This window comes from Elephantulus edwardii, unplaced genomic scaffold (assembly GCF_000299155.1).
Source record: "Elephantulus edwardii isolate Elephantulus edwardi_28Jun2011 unplaced genomic scaffold, EleEdw1.0 scaffold00024, whole genome shotgun sequence".
Lineage (NCBI taxonomy): Eukaryota > Metazoa > Chordata > Mammalia > Macroscelidea > Macroscelididae > Elephantulus > Elephantulus edwardii.
Window position 1 is genome coordinate 7,581,785 of NW_006399774.1, and position 15,731 is coordinate 7,597,515.

At 49.0% G+C, this 15,731-nt stretch overlaps 1 protein-coding gene across 2 annotated transcripts in view; it reads left to right on the forward strand.

Annotated features, from left to right (window-relative positions):
• The window catches only part of TIAM2 (T-cell lymphoma invasion and metastasis 2), a 537,146-nt gene that overhangs the window by 506,651 nt on the left and 14,764 nt on the right, over positions 1–15,731 (forward strand). For both annotated transcript variants that reach the window (XM_006882752.1, XM_006882753.1), the window contains 4 exons: positions 6,961–7,140; positions 9,508–9,576; positions 10,269–10,394; positions 11,687–11,795. In XM_006882752.1, the coding sequence (XP_006882814.1) occupies positions 6,961–7,140; positions 9,508–9,576; positions 10,269–10,394; positions 11,687–11,795 (484 nt within the window). The remainder of the gene's footprint in view (positions 1–6,960; positions 7,141–9,507; positions 9,577–10,268; positions 10,395–11,686; positions 11,796–15,731) is intronic.

Genomic DNA, 15,731 nt, shown 5'->3' on the forward strand with positions numbered 1-15,731 from the left:
CTCTGTGAATGTTGGTTACGGATCCCGGTAAAATGAAATCCTAGGTACTTTAATTTTTTCTTAGTTCATTTGGCATGCCACTGCTAATGGTCTAGTTGTGAGAATTTTTTATTTTAATTGAAGTGCAATCCATTCATATTGAAGGTTATAGTCAGTGTGTCTCATCAATAAGTACTTCAGATCTTCATTGTTTTCTGAAAGCAAGCTCTTGTTATGTGCATATTGCAGGGTGTTGATCAGTCTTCCTCCCATCCTGATGCCACTTTCTTCTTCAGAGAGCCCAGCTTCTTGGATTATGTCACCATTCTAGAACCAGCTTATCAGATACATTCAGAAATCCACCTTTAACCGTCTTGATTTCACTCATAATGGGGCAACTGAAGTGCCCTGTCCAGATGAAACCCAGAAGGTGCATTTATAATAATTCTCTTTTGAGGGGCCATCCATACTTCCTCTTTATTTGCTTAGCACGTGGCCAAATGACGTGAACCGGAGAGTGACGTTATCATCCTCATCTTCCTCATCTTCCCCTTCTATAGATCTTTCCATTTTTAAGGAGCAGCTTTACATTTGTTAGAAAATTGCTCAGTAAGTACAGAGAGTTTGCTGATGTTTCCTGTCTGTCTCCAACCACCAAATCCAAGCTTACTGCTGCTGAGTTGATTCGAACTCATTGCAGACTTGAGAGATACAATGGGACTACCCACGGGGCTCTGAAGATGTGATGTTTAGAGAAGCAGACTGCCTCATCTTCTCTAAGGAGTGGCTGGTGGATTTGAACCATCAGTCTTCTGTTTCCTAGCCCAGTACTAAGTCCACTGAACCATGAAGGCTCCCTCCAACTGCTCCTCTTAATATTGAGTCACATTCATGTGGTACATGTTTTATAACTGTTGAACCCATACTGACACATTGTTCCTAGCTGCAGTCTACAGTTTATATTAACTTTGTGCTGTGATGTCTTTGGGTTCTGACAGATGTGCAGGATGCTGTGTCTAGTATGACCGCATCATACGGATAGTTTCATGCCCACTGCTTCACCTCTTCACCTCTAACTTCCTTCCCCATTGACCGTGTCACTCTCTCACTAGTTTTTCCTGTCCTCGAGTGCCATGCGGGTGCAATCATGTAACATGTGGCCCCCCCAGCCTCGCTTCTTTCACTTAGCAATCTGCATTTCCTGTTCCTTTGTACCTTTTCATAGATCTAAAGTTCACTCCTTTTTATCACTGAATACTACTCCATTGTATGGATGTACCACAGGGTTTATCCCCTCACCCATAAAGGACATCTTGGTTGCTTCTGAGTTTTCACAATTACGAATAAAACAGCATCTATGTGCAGGTTTTTATGTGGGCTGGACCTCTTTTGGACCCCAAATTACCCTTCTCCCGGAAACATCAGCTCAGCTGCTAAATGCTTTGCTATGTGGAACATTTCATGGTGGCACTTAAAAATTGAAATTACTAAGGAAATCTTGACTAACATTCACTTTCTGGAAATTAATCTTCCCAGAAGCGTTCTTAAAATGAATTCTGATTATCTAAAATGGCACGGTACTTTATTTTTACAGTCTCGTTATGTTAACACTGGCTTGTTAGGTATGATTTTTGAGATCCCAGGAAAGCAAAACTGTAATCTCACCAGATGCCATTTAACTTATGGTGAGTTTTGTCAGATCTTGTTTTATGCAATATATACGAGCTTAATATAGAGTCTGCAGCCCTGGAAACAGTAATTTTTTTAGGACTGCAGAATTATATTGTTTGAGCTTGAGGTGCAATTCCCTGTATAGAGATTACATAGGAATACATTCTGGGGCCTGAGCATTACATTGGAGCTCTTTTGCACTAATAGAGCCTCATGCCGGGAACTCCGAGGTTGTAGGGTGATTATGGCTTTGTCCTCCTGCCACCTGACCAACCTGCAGGGTAGAGAGGGCATGAAGTGGTCAGCCGGGTTCCTCAACACTTGCAGAATGAGGTGTGTCCCAACAAGAACACATATTAACATCACTCAGGAAGCTTTTTAAAACATTACTCAAAATGACTCCAGAGGTTCTATTTCTGGGACAATCAGAGATATTCCTTCCCCCTCCGTTTTTTATTTTATTTTATGAGCTATTCTTTTCTTAATGTTACAATTTTATATTTTTTATCGTTGAAAGCATACTTAGCAAACCATGTTGTTGCTGTTGTTATGTGCTGTCAAGTCGACTCCGACTCATAGTGACCCTCTGTACGACAGCTCTGTACCCTGCTCTCTGCAGAGCAAATTTCATCATTTCTGATACCTACCACCATTACCCCAGTCACTGAGTCAGTCCATCTCATCTAGGGTCATCCTCTCTGGCACTGACCCTCCACCTTTCAAAGCATGATGTCCTTCTCCAGGGACTAGTCCCTCCTTGCAACATGACCAAAATCTGTCAAAGCTTCAGAATCCTTGCTTCCAAATAGCAGTCTGGTCTCATCCTCTCCAGGATGAATCTGTTTGTTCTCCTAGCTGTCCATGGTATATTCAGTATTCTTCTCCAGCACCACAGCTCAAAGGCATTTATTCTTCTGCCATCCCTTCCCTGTCCTGAGCCAGTCTTGCTAATTCTGACACACCAACCCCCATTGCCCCAGTTACTGTATCAATCCATCTCATCCGGGGTCTTCCTCTCCTGCGCTGTCCATCCACCCCTCCGAGCATGATGTCCTTCTCCAAGGACCAATCTCTCCTGGCCACGTGCGTGAGGTGGAGCTTCAAAATCCTAGCCTCCAAGGAGAGACTTGGTTTCATCCTTTCCAGGACAGACCTATTTGTTTTCTTGGTAGTCCATGATATGTTCAAGACTCTTCTCCAGCACCACAACTCAAAGGCATCTCTTCTTCTGTCATCCTTAGTCATTGTCCAACTCTCTTGCCAATTGGCAGCACCACACACTCTTAACACTAGCAGTCCAGGAAATCAAAAGATGACTCGCATTGGGAAAATCTGCTGTCATGGCCCTCCCCAGAGTGCAACGATGTCAGTCTAGATACAAAGGTGTACCTAATCCAGGCCATGGCCTTCTCATAGAGATTAGGGTTTATAACATAATATAATTACAAAATACTGAGAACTATGGCGCAGCTTTGTTGTTGTAGCTTTATTGACTTTTTTTTTTTTTGGCTGGATCGGATACCTTTTCTGAATTGTTTGTCTCTTATTAAAATAAATCCCTGTTCTCTAAGCTTCCTAGCTCAGTTTTTCAGTTGCTGTGTTAGTTTGACCACCAGATGACTTTTCAGAGCAACATAATATTCAAGACAAATAATCTTTTTTAATTTTTATTGTATTATTTTTATGTGTACCATCAAATCAGATCTGACTGATACAGGAGGAGATTGCCCCCTCCTTCTCCAGCAGAGCACCTGGTGGTAGACAAATAATCTTAACTGAATAAGCCAACCTACTGTTTGGCTTTAAAAAAAAGTCTTCAGGGAATATTTTTTTATATAAGGTTATAAAGCTTAAAGATCTTCTTATGGAAACAGTTTCCGGAGTCCATCTGGCTTTAATGACTCCAGAAATTTTGGATCCCATGAGCTTTGGAAATTCTGTTTCTCAATTAGCCCTATTTGATTAGGATTCTACTGTGGGTTCTTTGATAATGTTCCTAATGGCAGCTGGGCACTATTCAGTTCTTCTGATTCATGGAGAAGGAGGCTGTCGTTGAGTTGATGAAGACTGTGACATCATTCATTTTTCTTTCCTAGTCTTGACTATTCTTCTTCCTCTTTTTCTCCAGACTACAAATTTCATGTGTCTTAGGTGGCCACTTGCAAGCTGGTATGATCCCAGGCAGTGAACTAGGTATTAAAATAGAAACACAGTGATATTAGACATTAATTGAAATGTTCTATGAAACCACACTTCTAACAGGCTCAGGTTGTTTTGTTTTTGGGATTTTTTTTCAAATAATAACTAGAATAATGTGGCCACAGCTAAATAGATTAGAGTGGCCATAGCATTGAGGCCCCCCTGGGAAGGAGAAACGGAGAACCGTAGGCTTTGAGGAAATAGCCCGTGCTCCTTCAGGGGGCTCACATCCTAGAAGAGAAAGGAGTTGCCTTATTGGTCACATTGTTCTGTTGACTTTGGAGGCCTCAGTGGTGCAGATGGTTAATGTGCTTGGCTGCTAACTGAAAGGATGTAGGTTCAAGTGCATCAGAAGAAGGGTCTGGCATTCTTTTGTAACATCAGCCGCTGAATACACTAAGAAGTACAACTCTACTTGAAGACACGTGGGTTCGCCAGGAGCTAGTATTGACTTAATGACAACTAGGAGAGGCTTTTAGGGCTTTCAGGGTATGAGCAACCAGTGATGGGGCTCCTCTAGTGTGGATTACAAGAAGGTCATTTTTATTTTAAATGTGATAGGAGACATTTGATCGGTCACATTACATTCTGCCTGATTCTTGCAAGACCTTCGAATCCATAGCCACTTTCTTAATCTTGAACAGATTACCCGGAAATTAGCATCTTCTGACGAGCCTTACCAGGAATATCTGCATGTTCAGAGTTAAAAACAGAAACAAGTGGATAATGTGCAAATCCAGGGAGGAATCATTTGTACTTACATATGCTGCGAACTGTTTCAGAAGCAAACGGTTTTAAATCATGTGGGTCGACGTGTTTTGTTGCTGGTTCATCGCTTACCTGACGGAACTGATTTTTTGCACCAAAATTCATGTGCAAAATAGAAGGAAGCAATTGTGTTTAAAGAGCCAGGCATGCTGGGTGTCCTCCTAGCAGACACGGGTGCGGCCCTTCCCTGTCTTCCCCCTGGGCTCAGGCTGTCGCATGCCTGGCTCAGTTACCCGCAGCACCTTTGCTCATTCTGTGCTGCTTCCTTGGAGCAAACTCTTTTCAAGGGCCCGGTTCCAGCTCACTTCTTCCCTGAGGTTTTCCAAGGCAACCTGTTCCAAAGTGGCATTCCACTTGTTTAAAGCACATGCCATCTTCTGTTTGCTGCACACACACTTGTCTTGGTTTTGCCTGCCTTGTTCTGAGCTGTGGTGTTTCTGACCTGGCAAGTCTCATGTCTTGGTGAAGGACCTGCCTTCGCTTCTCTGGAGACAAAGACCTCGCTTGGTGCTCACTTGAGTTGAACTGAAGGGCAAGGGTGAGCTCTGATGCTGGCTGTAAATGCCCATCATATGAAGACAGAACACTGAGAGATGCGATGCGCGTGGGTTTTTATGTTGGTTGTAGATGGCCATCAGGTGATGACAGACAGTGAAAGGGGCGGGGTCACAGAGAGAGGGAAAGGCAAATTTGGCACATCATGGATTTTTCTTTTGAGTCACTTGAGTTTGTCAGGATCCAGTTTCTATCAAAGCATGGCTACCGAGGTTGACCAGGATGCCTTACAAATACCTTCCTTCTTGGGTTGCAGTATGTACTTGTTATTTGTGTTCTAAAACTTACAGGCTAAGAGGACGAATGAGGTGTCAGGACACCTTTGCTAAGTGCACTGTTTCACCCTAGACAGATCAAATGATCTACATCAGGCACAAATGCATTGAAACCAGAGAGAGGTGGGTTCTGGGTAAGAAACAGGAAGTTGTCAGAGACTGATGGAGAACTGGCCCCTCCCTGTGCTGGGGGTCGTGATGCTGCACTAACCCTTCAGGTGGGAGGCAGATACTTGGTTGTTAGATAACCCTGTCAGTGTGCCAGGCGTGGACACTTCCTGTATGCCGGCAGCTTGGAGACAGTGGTCAAGAATGACATAGGGAAAGGTAGCATGGGATGTGGAGTCCCTGGGTGGTATAGATGGTTAATGTGCTTGACCGCTGACCCTTAGGTCAGAGGGTCAGGTTACCCAGGGTACCTTGGAGGAAAGGCCTGGCTATCTGCTTCTGGACAGGTCACTAGGGAGCACAGCTGTACTCTGATATATGTGGGGTCTCCATGATTCATAGACAACTTGGTGACGCCTGGTGACTAGTGAACGTGGGATGAAGATGGTTTGGCTGTAACAGAGGGTGCTCCTCAAAGCATAAGGGAGGTGTCACGTGGAGAGGCTGGACCCCAAGTCTAGGTCGAGGGTCCAAGTCTCCACTTACATATGTGGGGCCCCACAGAGCTTACTCATCCCTTTCTGCACTCCCAGGCCACCCCAGGCCATTTGCTGCTACTGGGTATTCAGCCAAGAGCAGGGGTCCTGCATTTCCTCTGCCCCCCGTTCCTGTACATGCAGCAGCTGCACCGTGGGCTCTCAGCTCCACTCCATGGTTTATCTGTGCTCTGCACACACTTGTGTTTCTTTTGTCTTCTTTCTCTTGGGCTCTGGAGTGGATTTGAAGACAGAAGCCCAGGCCGTGCTGGCCAAGACATCTTGACATTGTTACTGTGCCACGTCTTTCCTGCCCCTCTCAGCGTTGTTTCTGGATGGAGCATTAGGCTAGGCCCATCCAGCCGTGGAGAGGACAGAGAGGAGAAGAGAGGAAGCAGCATTTTACTGGATTCGAGCCTCCTCAGGGAGCTCTGGTGGCTTAGTGGGAAGGAGTTGTGTCAACTCAAAGGCACGCAGTTTGAATCCACCAGCTGCTTCATGGGAGAATATGGGCAGTCTCCTCCCATACGATTTACTGCCCTTGAAAACCCACTGCAGGGTGAGCTATGGGTCAGTTCCCACTCGATGGTCCGTAACAACAGCCTGAGAGCGTTAGGCCTTGGCCTTCCCTCTGATTTCTGCACACACGGGCCGTGTCAGCCAACCTTCTTGTCCCTGAGCAGCAAGACTGTAAAGTCCCCCCTCCCGGTGTCCCTCGAGAGCAGTGGCCACCGCGGCTGCAGATGGGTGAAGCCGCTGGTCCTGGTGACACTCCAGGATCCGGCCAGGCTGCTGGGTGGAGACACACGGTCCTCACGTCCTTGGGAACAGGCAATGTCACCCACCCTTTCCCCTCTTGTCCCTCACAGAGCGCTGAGCAGATCGCCACACTGTGCAGGAGCTTCGCGGACCCCCCGACGGACGACATGGAGACGCCGCGTGAGAGCAGGGACCCCCCGCCCCGGCCACTGGCCCGCCACCTCTCAGACGCTGACCGGCTCCGCAAGGTCATCCAGGAGCTCGTGGACACGGAGAAGTCCTACGTGAAGGTGAGGGTCCTGCTTGCGTCCCCTCTGCTGGTGGCTCGTGCACTGGCCCCCATCTCTGGGACCCCGAGGGTGGGGCCAAGGGGAGCAGAGAGGCCACAGAGGAAGCAGATCCTCGGCTCTTCCCAGGGCAGCTCTTGGGAGGGAAAGAGGCGTTCCTGCGTCATCTCCTGGAAGGGATCCTTAACTGGGTCCTCAACCGCAGGGTGGTGGTGGGTGTTAGGATGACTCACAGCCACCCTGTGAACAACAAACCCCAACCCTGGCCTTTCCTGTGCCATCCTCACCCTCTCTGATAAGGTAGACCTCATTGCTGCGGTCACTGTGTCAGTCCGTCTCTTTGGGGGTCTTCCTGTCCTTCACTGACCCCCTCCACCTTCCTAAGCATGATCTCCTTCTCCAAGGAATAGCCTCTCCTACAACATGCCCAGAGTTATGTGAGATGAAGCGTTGCCTCCTTACCTCCAGAGAGCACTCTTGGCTGCACTTTCTTCAAAATAATATTTGTTTGTTCTTCTGGTAGTCCATGGGGTATTCCGCTCTCCCCTCTCACACCACCGCTCGGAAGCATCCGTTCTTCTGTCGTCCTTATATATTGTAAGGCTCTCAGATGCCTAGTAAATGATTGGAAAGACCAGTGTTTGTTGTTGTTGTTAAGTGCTGTTGAGGCACAGGCGACTCATAGCGACCCTAGTAATGAAAGTCCTGGACACCTCCTGTATAACTTTCATCCTTTCTCCAGGTTCATAGGGTTTCCAGAGGCAAGCTATCATGGAAGTGGATGCCACTCCTGCTTCCAAGCTTGTTTTAATTGGAGAGCTCCACCAAACACTGTCCATCATGGGTAACCATTCTTGCATTTGACTCATCAGTGTCACAGTGTTTGGCTTCACAGAAACCATGAGTTACCTCTGTACAGCAAGTGGACATGCCAGGGTTACATGACCTAGAAGTATATTACACCAAAACCAATTAAAGGCAGGCCTGAGGGCCACAGAGTAGAGTTGCCCACCTTTGGCTTGGGAGCAATGCTTTCTGCCCACTAGGCCAATTGCGCTCTCTCTCTCTCTCTTTGTTGCTGTTGGTGGTGGTGTTGTTTGGTGCCATGGAGTTGTAGGCGACTCATAGCAACCCTATTAACAAAAGTCCTGGATGCCTCCTGTATAACTTTCATCCTTTCTCCAGGTTCATAGGGTTTCCAGAGGCAAGCTGTCATGGAAGTGGATACCACTCCTGCTTCCAAGCTGAAAAGACCAGTAGGCACAACTTAATCTTCAGGCTGACATCAGTCCTCCTCAATAACTTGGAGATGTCCCTGACAGTGAACTTGTCCTAGTGCAGTATGTCTCCTGGTCTCCTAATTGATGTACCAAGTGTATTGATTGTGGATCCAAGTCAGATGAAGCAGTTGACAGTTTCAGTCTTTTCCCCAGCTGTCATGATGCCGTTGGTCCAGTGCTGAGGAGTCCTTGGTGTCGAGGTGCAGTCCATGTTGTAGAGTGCGTGTTTTCATCTTCTGCAGCAAGTGCTCAAGTCCTCATCTCTGTTAGCTCGTAATGAAGGATTAGGAAGGAGATGATGCAATATTAGGTGGCAGGGAGCTCGGGGAATGGGCACATGGTGGATGACCTCAGACCCTCTGTCCCTGGCCTGCCTGGTGGTCCCATGCAGAGCAGAGGCCATGCCCACTGTGTCCTCGCTGAGGGGCCCCTATCCTTAGAGACTGGCGCCTGTGCCGTGTGAGCACTTAAGTCAGCCCTTCCTCAGAATCACCGGCAGCGCTTTGAGCAGAGATCTCACCGGAACCGGAAGGTAGTTGTTGGGCTGCACTTGGTGGCACCAGAGCCGTCGTATGCTGCCTGTGTTGATTGACAGCAGGTGGTACAGGGCTGAGGACAGTGCAGGGTGTGGCCGTGCGACGTGGACACTGCCACCTCTGATGGCTGCGCTTCCTCTTGGGCGTGTGGTCGCCTGGGGTCAGTGCTGGAACATATGTCCTTCCCTGCAGGGACTCATGGTCTCCCGGGGTGAATGCTGGCACACACCCCCTTCCCTTCAGAACGTGTGGTCACCTGGGGTCAGCACCCACATGATCACCTGGTTCAGTACCAGCACCCACACCCTTCCCTCCAGGACACATGGTAACCTGGGGTCAGCCCCAGCACCCACACCCTTCTCTGTAGGACACGTGGTCACCTGGGGTCAGCACCAGCACACACACCCTTCCTTCCCTGCTTTCTCCATGGACCAGGGTTGAACTCCCTCCTCCTTCCTGATGGGCATCACTTGATGGCATTGCTGCCAGGGAGCTGGGGTCTCGTGGGCGTTCTGGGGACTCCTGGTTTGAGACCTTCTCCTTTTGTCTTTCAGGACTTGAGCTGCCTCTTTGAATTATACTTGGAGCCACTTCAGAACGAGACGTTTCTCACACAGGATGAGGTACGTCCTCACCTCCCTCCCCTTTACTGACCTATCCGTGGTCTCCTTAGGCTTAGGTCTTAAAGACCAGATTCCATCAGCTTGTTCTGACAAAAGGTGCAGTGCGTAAGTGCCCAGCTGCCCGTCGAAAGGTCAGGGGTTTGAACCTGCCAGTGGCTTCGTGGGACAAAACCCTTGGCAGTCGGCACCCACAGATTCCAGCTCAGAGAACCCCATGGGGCAGTTCTAGTCTGTCATGTAAGGTTACTGTGAGTTAGAATTGAGTGAGTGACACACAGAAGTCCCCAGAGAACATCCATGTGGTCAGGGTGTTTGGAGAACCCCAAGCTTGGCCTTTTCTGAAGCCACCTGATTTGGCCTCTGTCCTCCCAGCAGCTGAAAGCTACAGCAAAAGGCAGTTAGGCCCTTCGTGCTGCCGAAGAAGGCGTAACCACGGTAACATCTTAATAAATGATTTTTTCATGTGAAAACAGTAATTAGTTCTACTCTACTTGCTTCCATTTTCCTAGATTTGGAAAGAGGTCAGAACTGTATCTCTGTGGGTGCATCAGTCCTGCGTCTCAGGGTCTACGCGTCTCCCTTAGAAGATGTTCCTCTGCCCGCTGCGGGCAGCGGTCTCAGCGGGACTCATCTGTGGGTCTCCGACTTAGCGTGCTAACCAGCTCCTCCTCCCCGACCCCCTCTCTTCACAGATGGAGTCCCTCTTTGGGAGTTTGCCGGAGATGCTGGAGTTCCAGAAGGTTTTTCTAGAGACGCTGGAGGATGGGATTTCAGCGTCATCCGACTTCAACACGCTGGAAACCCCCTCGCAGTTTCGAGTGAGTGTTTCTGATGTGAGGCAGAAATACATGGGCCCGGTGCAGGATGTCCCCTAGGAAAGAACACCCTTGACTGCTGACAGAGGTGCTCTGATGGTGTGTGGTTAAGGTATTTGGCTGCTAACTGAAAAGGTCAGAGGTTCGAGCCCCCCAGCCGCTCCATGGAAGAAAAATGAGGCCTGTGTATGCAGAGAGTGCAGCTTTGGCAGCCCGATGGGCAGCCCTGCTCTGTCTCAGGGGCAGCAGAAGTTGCAGGCGAATCCACGGCAGAGGGCCGAGTTTGGCTTTTTGACACCTGACGAGATACAGTCAGCAATTCTGGGACGGTGTTTGCGTCTGGCAGGTGGTAAAATGAAGGCTGGCACTTTCTCCACCGTCAGTGCTTCTGATGATGGGCAGTCTGGGTACATGTGGTCTCGTGGTTCTGCCTGGGCCGGCTCCAGTCTTCTGCTTGTCAGCCTGACCCCTCCTGCCGGCACGCCACGTATATAAGAGAGAACTGTGCTGCCTAGGGTGTTCAGTGGCTTACTGATTAGAACCCTGTCAACAGGCTTCTCTGTGGAGTCCCCTCCAGGCGGACTGAACCTCTGATACTAATCACCAGTAGTCAAGTGCCTGACCCACCACCCCACCCAGGGACTGCTCTCTCCCTCGACTTTCCAGAAGGGCATTCTCTTGTGGTGTAGGCATACCCAGTGACACTTACCTCTTCTCCATGGTGCTGAGAAACTGGCAGGAAAACAAGAATCTTAGCTGTATTGGAAGAAACTGTCTTGTTTGGACCCTGCTCTCCAGTGCAAACAAGGACTGAGATAAGGTCCCCCAAGGAAAGGAAGACAGAAGGCAGTAGACAGATGGGAACTAGGAAGGATTCAGGGAGGACTGTTGTCCCCAGACAACTGACAGCTGGCTGTTAGCAGTAAACTGTCCCACTCCTTTACCTCCCGCCCCGTCAAGTGGATTTCTCCAGAACTCTCCTGTCATTTGAGTGCACGTCGTGTTAATAGGGCTTGCTGCCTGTGTGGTATGCATCAAGGAGACACTGTCCACCAAGTAATGGCCAGGCTGAAGAGAGCCGGGGAATGCTCGCCTTCCCTCCTGTGTATGTGGGGACTGTCCTGGGTTTGTTCTGTTAGTGGCATCTCTGCAGTGTTACTGCTGGGATTCCTGGACAAGACACACCGTGATGTCACACACTGTGACGTCACCCAGTCACTCAGCACCTTGTCACGCGAAGTCCATGGGCGTGGTTAACCTGAGCCTGACGTAGTCACTTTCCTTTCTCCTTCTAGAAGCTACTGTTCTCCCTGGGAGGCTCCTTCCTTTATTACGCGGACCACTTCAAACTGTACAGTGGGTTCTGTGCCAACCATATTAAAGTACAGAAGGTTCTCGAACGAGGTAAGCTGCATGTTTGTGCTTTTTATGTTGTTAGGTGCCATCTAGTCTTCTGCTTGGGAAAGACATCATGTACCTTTACGTGGGAAGAGCTTGCAGGCTGGGCCTTCTGTATGTTAAGAGCTGGAGTGAGTCTCTGTTTAACCAGTAGGAAGGAGCTAGAGTGATTTTAACAGCTGACGGTCCGTTCTTGAACTTGAAAGTGGCAGACACGAAAGGAAAAAGTTCATCTCCATTAATTGGAAGCAGTAGACAGAGATGGTGCTTTGACACTGAGTCACTATGCTGTTCAGTTTTATCTGAATTCTTTTTTTTTTATGCATCTCTCCACTTCTTCGCTCCTCCCTGACCTTCCCCTACATCTTGGCTACCCAGCCACCACTATACAAACCACTGCCGCCACTCGCAGAGGTGCTGAAGTAACAGCTTCTCTGGCGGACTCTGAACCATCATACTTAGCCCAGGTCATCACAGGAGCCCTGATTATCTCCCGGCCTTTTCTAACGTCTTACTTCATTCTTCCACTTAGACATTGGTTGCTTCCAGCCCATGTAAACTTGGGGATCGTTCCTACGGCAAACACCTGATTGTGGAGCTTAGAGAGCTGCCTGCACTTTGGCAACTCCCCCCTCTTGTGGGTCAGCTTGTGGGCAGGTTCCTGGCACTGGACTTCCTGTAATGGGTTGGTCAGACTGCCCAGGCCGGGAGATGTTCTCAGAGATTGCTGGCCTTCATGACCCTCAGCTGCAGGGCGATTACACTGAGTCTGTGCTGTAGTTCTGTGACTGTAACGTCAGCCCCATGGTCCCTGTGCCCCTGGAATCCTCTGCATTGAGAATTCTTCAATCACCAAGGGCTTTGTTCAGTCACCAGAGAATCTCTTAATTTGCTGTTGTTAGGTGCTGTTGTGTCAACTTCACCTCACTGTGACCTATATGATGATGTTGTTGTTGTTATGTGCCATAAGGTCATCTGCAACTCATAACAACCCTATGCACAATAGCTCTGAAGCCTGCCCTCGTCTGAGCCAGCCTCACTGACTCCAGCACATCTACCCCCATTACCCCACTTACTGTGTCAGTCCCCCTCATCTGGGGCCTTCCTCTACTGTGTGTCCCTCCACCCTTGCAAGCATGATGTCGTGCTCTGAGGACCAGCCCCTCCTGGCCACGTGCCCAAAGTATATGAGACAGAGCTTCAAACTCCTAGCCTCCAGAGAGAAACTTGCCTTCATCTTCTCCAAGACAGACTTATTTGTTTTCCTGGCAGTCCATGGTATGTTCAAAACTCTTCTCCGGCACCACCGCTCAAAGGCATCAGTTCTTCTTCTGTCATCTTTAGTCATTGTCCAGCTCTCTGATGCAGAGTAAGTAATTGCAAAGACCATGCCTGGGTCAGGCGCACCTTAGTCTCTAGACCCTGTAAACAATAGAACAAAACCCTGCCCAATCCTACCCGTCCTCACAGGCTCTGCTCTGCTTACGGCCACATTGCAGTGACCATACAAGTCCATCTCGTTGAGGGTCTTCCCCTCCCTCTCTCACCCCCTCTGCGTTTCCACCTATGATGTCCTTCTCCAAGGACTTGCCCCTCCTGACCACCTGTGTGAAGTGTCTGCAATGAAGTCCCACCATCCGGGCCCCTAAGGGCCGGAACGCTGTGCTCCTTCCAAGTCAGATTTCCCTTTGAGCAGTCCGTGGCATCATCAGTGCTTCTCACCAACATCCCAGGGGGAAGGCACTGTTTATTCTTTGGTTTTCCTTATCCATCGTCCAGCATTCACATGTTTATGAAACCCTTGATGATGGTGCAGCCTGGGCCCGGCACCTGCTACTCTTTAAAGTGCCGTTGTTAGTACTTTACAAGGTCCTTGGCAGCAGGCTCTACCATTGCTGCGGGGCACTTGACTTCTTCTCTGCTGCGTCCATGGCTGTAAGATCTAAGGAAAAAGGAGAAATCTCAATGGTCTCTCTCATGTGTTTTCTGTCCCTTGGTTTGGGATTCTCATTTCTAGTAGCAGAGAAAAGTAAGAAGCGAGATGGTAATGATACAGGAAAAGACTTTCAGGTCAAGGCCAAGAACACCCTTGGACAAAAATAGCTCCTTCCGGAGCCTCTCTCCGCGTCCGTGACTTCTGCAGCAGACGGTGCCTGATGAAAACATATGGAATCCTATTTAAGTTCATCGGAGTGTTCTCCAGAGATGATCACCAGGCTATCTATATTCTTTTCAGATGTTCCTGAGAAGATATAGCTCTGTGGAAGCATGATTGTCACCCCAGTCATATGTTTCCGGGATAAGAATGACTTAGCCCCCCTGGGCCAGAATTCCTTCCTCATGATTCAGAATGACGTCATTTAGGGATCTCTCCCAGCATGGCTGCCACCTCTCCAGGTGACCGTGGGCCAAGCTGTCTTCCAGGACAGTGGGCGGTTCTCCTGGTCAAGTGGGATTCCAGACCCCCTGGAAGGTAGCGGTTGTCTCCTGCCTCCCCTCACCTGCTTCTTGGGGGCATTGTTGGAAAGCATCCAGAGGGGCCTCTTCAACGAGCTCAGAACCCAGAACCAGAGGCTGGTTTCTCCCCGCTGCATGGAGGGGGCATAGAGGCTTCTCATCACATTGGTGGCATCTCTCTGTATCCACTGATACAGCCGCTCCATGTAGTTTAAATATGTCATTTTAGAATATCCTGGTCTTTGCCCATCACTTGGTGTGCATCTGAGAACTGGACAGTGACTAAGGATGACAGAAGAAGAATTGATGCCTTCGAGCTGTGGTGGTGGTGAAGAGTACGGACTGTCCCATGGACTGCCAGAAGAACAGACAGATGTCTTAGAGAAATTGCAGCCACAGTGCTCCTTGGAGGCAAGGATAGGAAAGCTTCATCTCACAGACTTTGGACATGCTGTGAGGAGAGGTTATTCATTATAGAGGGACATCATTCTTGGGAAGGTGGAGGGACAGTGTTAGAGAGGAGACTTAACCAGGTGGATTGACGCAGTGACTGCAGCAATGGGCTTGAGTGTATCAGAGAGGGTGAGGATGGGCTTCAGAGGGTTGTTCACAGGGTCACTATGAGGCGTACTTGACTCGATGGCACCAATAACAAGACGAAGAGTCAAGTTTGAAAGATGAAGCATTGGAGTTCTTCAAACTGCTAAGACTCTTAGCCTCCGCCTCCCCAGCCCAGTCCTCCTCCTCTGGTAGCTTCCCGCAGAGCTCTGGACCCACTGGCCTTTCCTTCCTGGAGCATCTCTTCTGGGTGGTGCAGAAGATTAGGCGCGTGCCCGCCATGTGCTGCTGAATGAGTCCTTTGTCAGGAGGATCAAGTGTTACATCATCTTCTTGGTCTGAAAAAATTGCCAACTGTGTTCTTGTAAAAGGACCACAAACTAGGGCGTATACTTTGTTCCAAACAGCTGACGTAGCTGGTGGGTCCCCTGGCTTTCTCAGGCTAAATGCACATGGGTTCCCAGTGAACTCAGAGACTGAACAAAGAGATGATCGTCACTCTCCTGGGGGCCCACTCAGTGGTGGTGCTTCTCCTTGGAGATGAGAATGTTTCAGCTTCTGCAGCTGTGGACGTGAGGCCTAGAGGCTACAGCCTCCCAAGCTTAACACTTTTTCCCCTCTGTGATTTTGGTCAAAGTGGACACCACAATTTAGCCTTCCACATAAGAGCTCAGACACATTTTGCTTCGTGATGTTGCCTGCAGTTCCCTCAAGGTAACAGCATTTCCCCCACCTCTTCCCTGTGGTTCCCTTTTCCATGCATCTTTTTTCCCTCTGCTTCCCCCCAAATTGCTGGTCTTGTAGGGTCGATTATTCTGAGGCATTCACTCCTCTGGAGTGTGCTTGTTCACTTTATAGGCCTGACTGTTAACTTTGCTATAAGGAGGTCCCTGGGGAGGGAGGTCCATTGCAGGTTTGAAGGGTGCT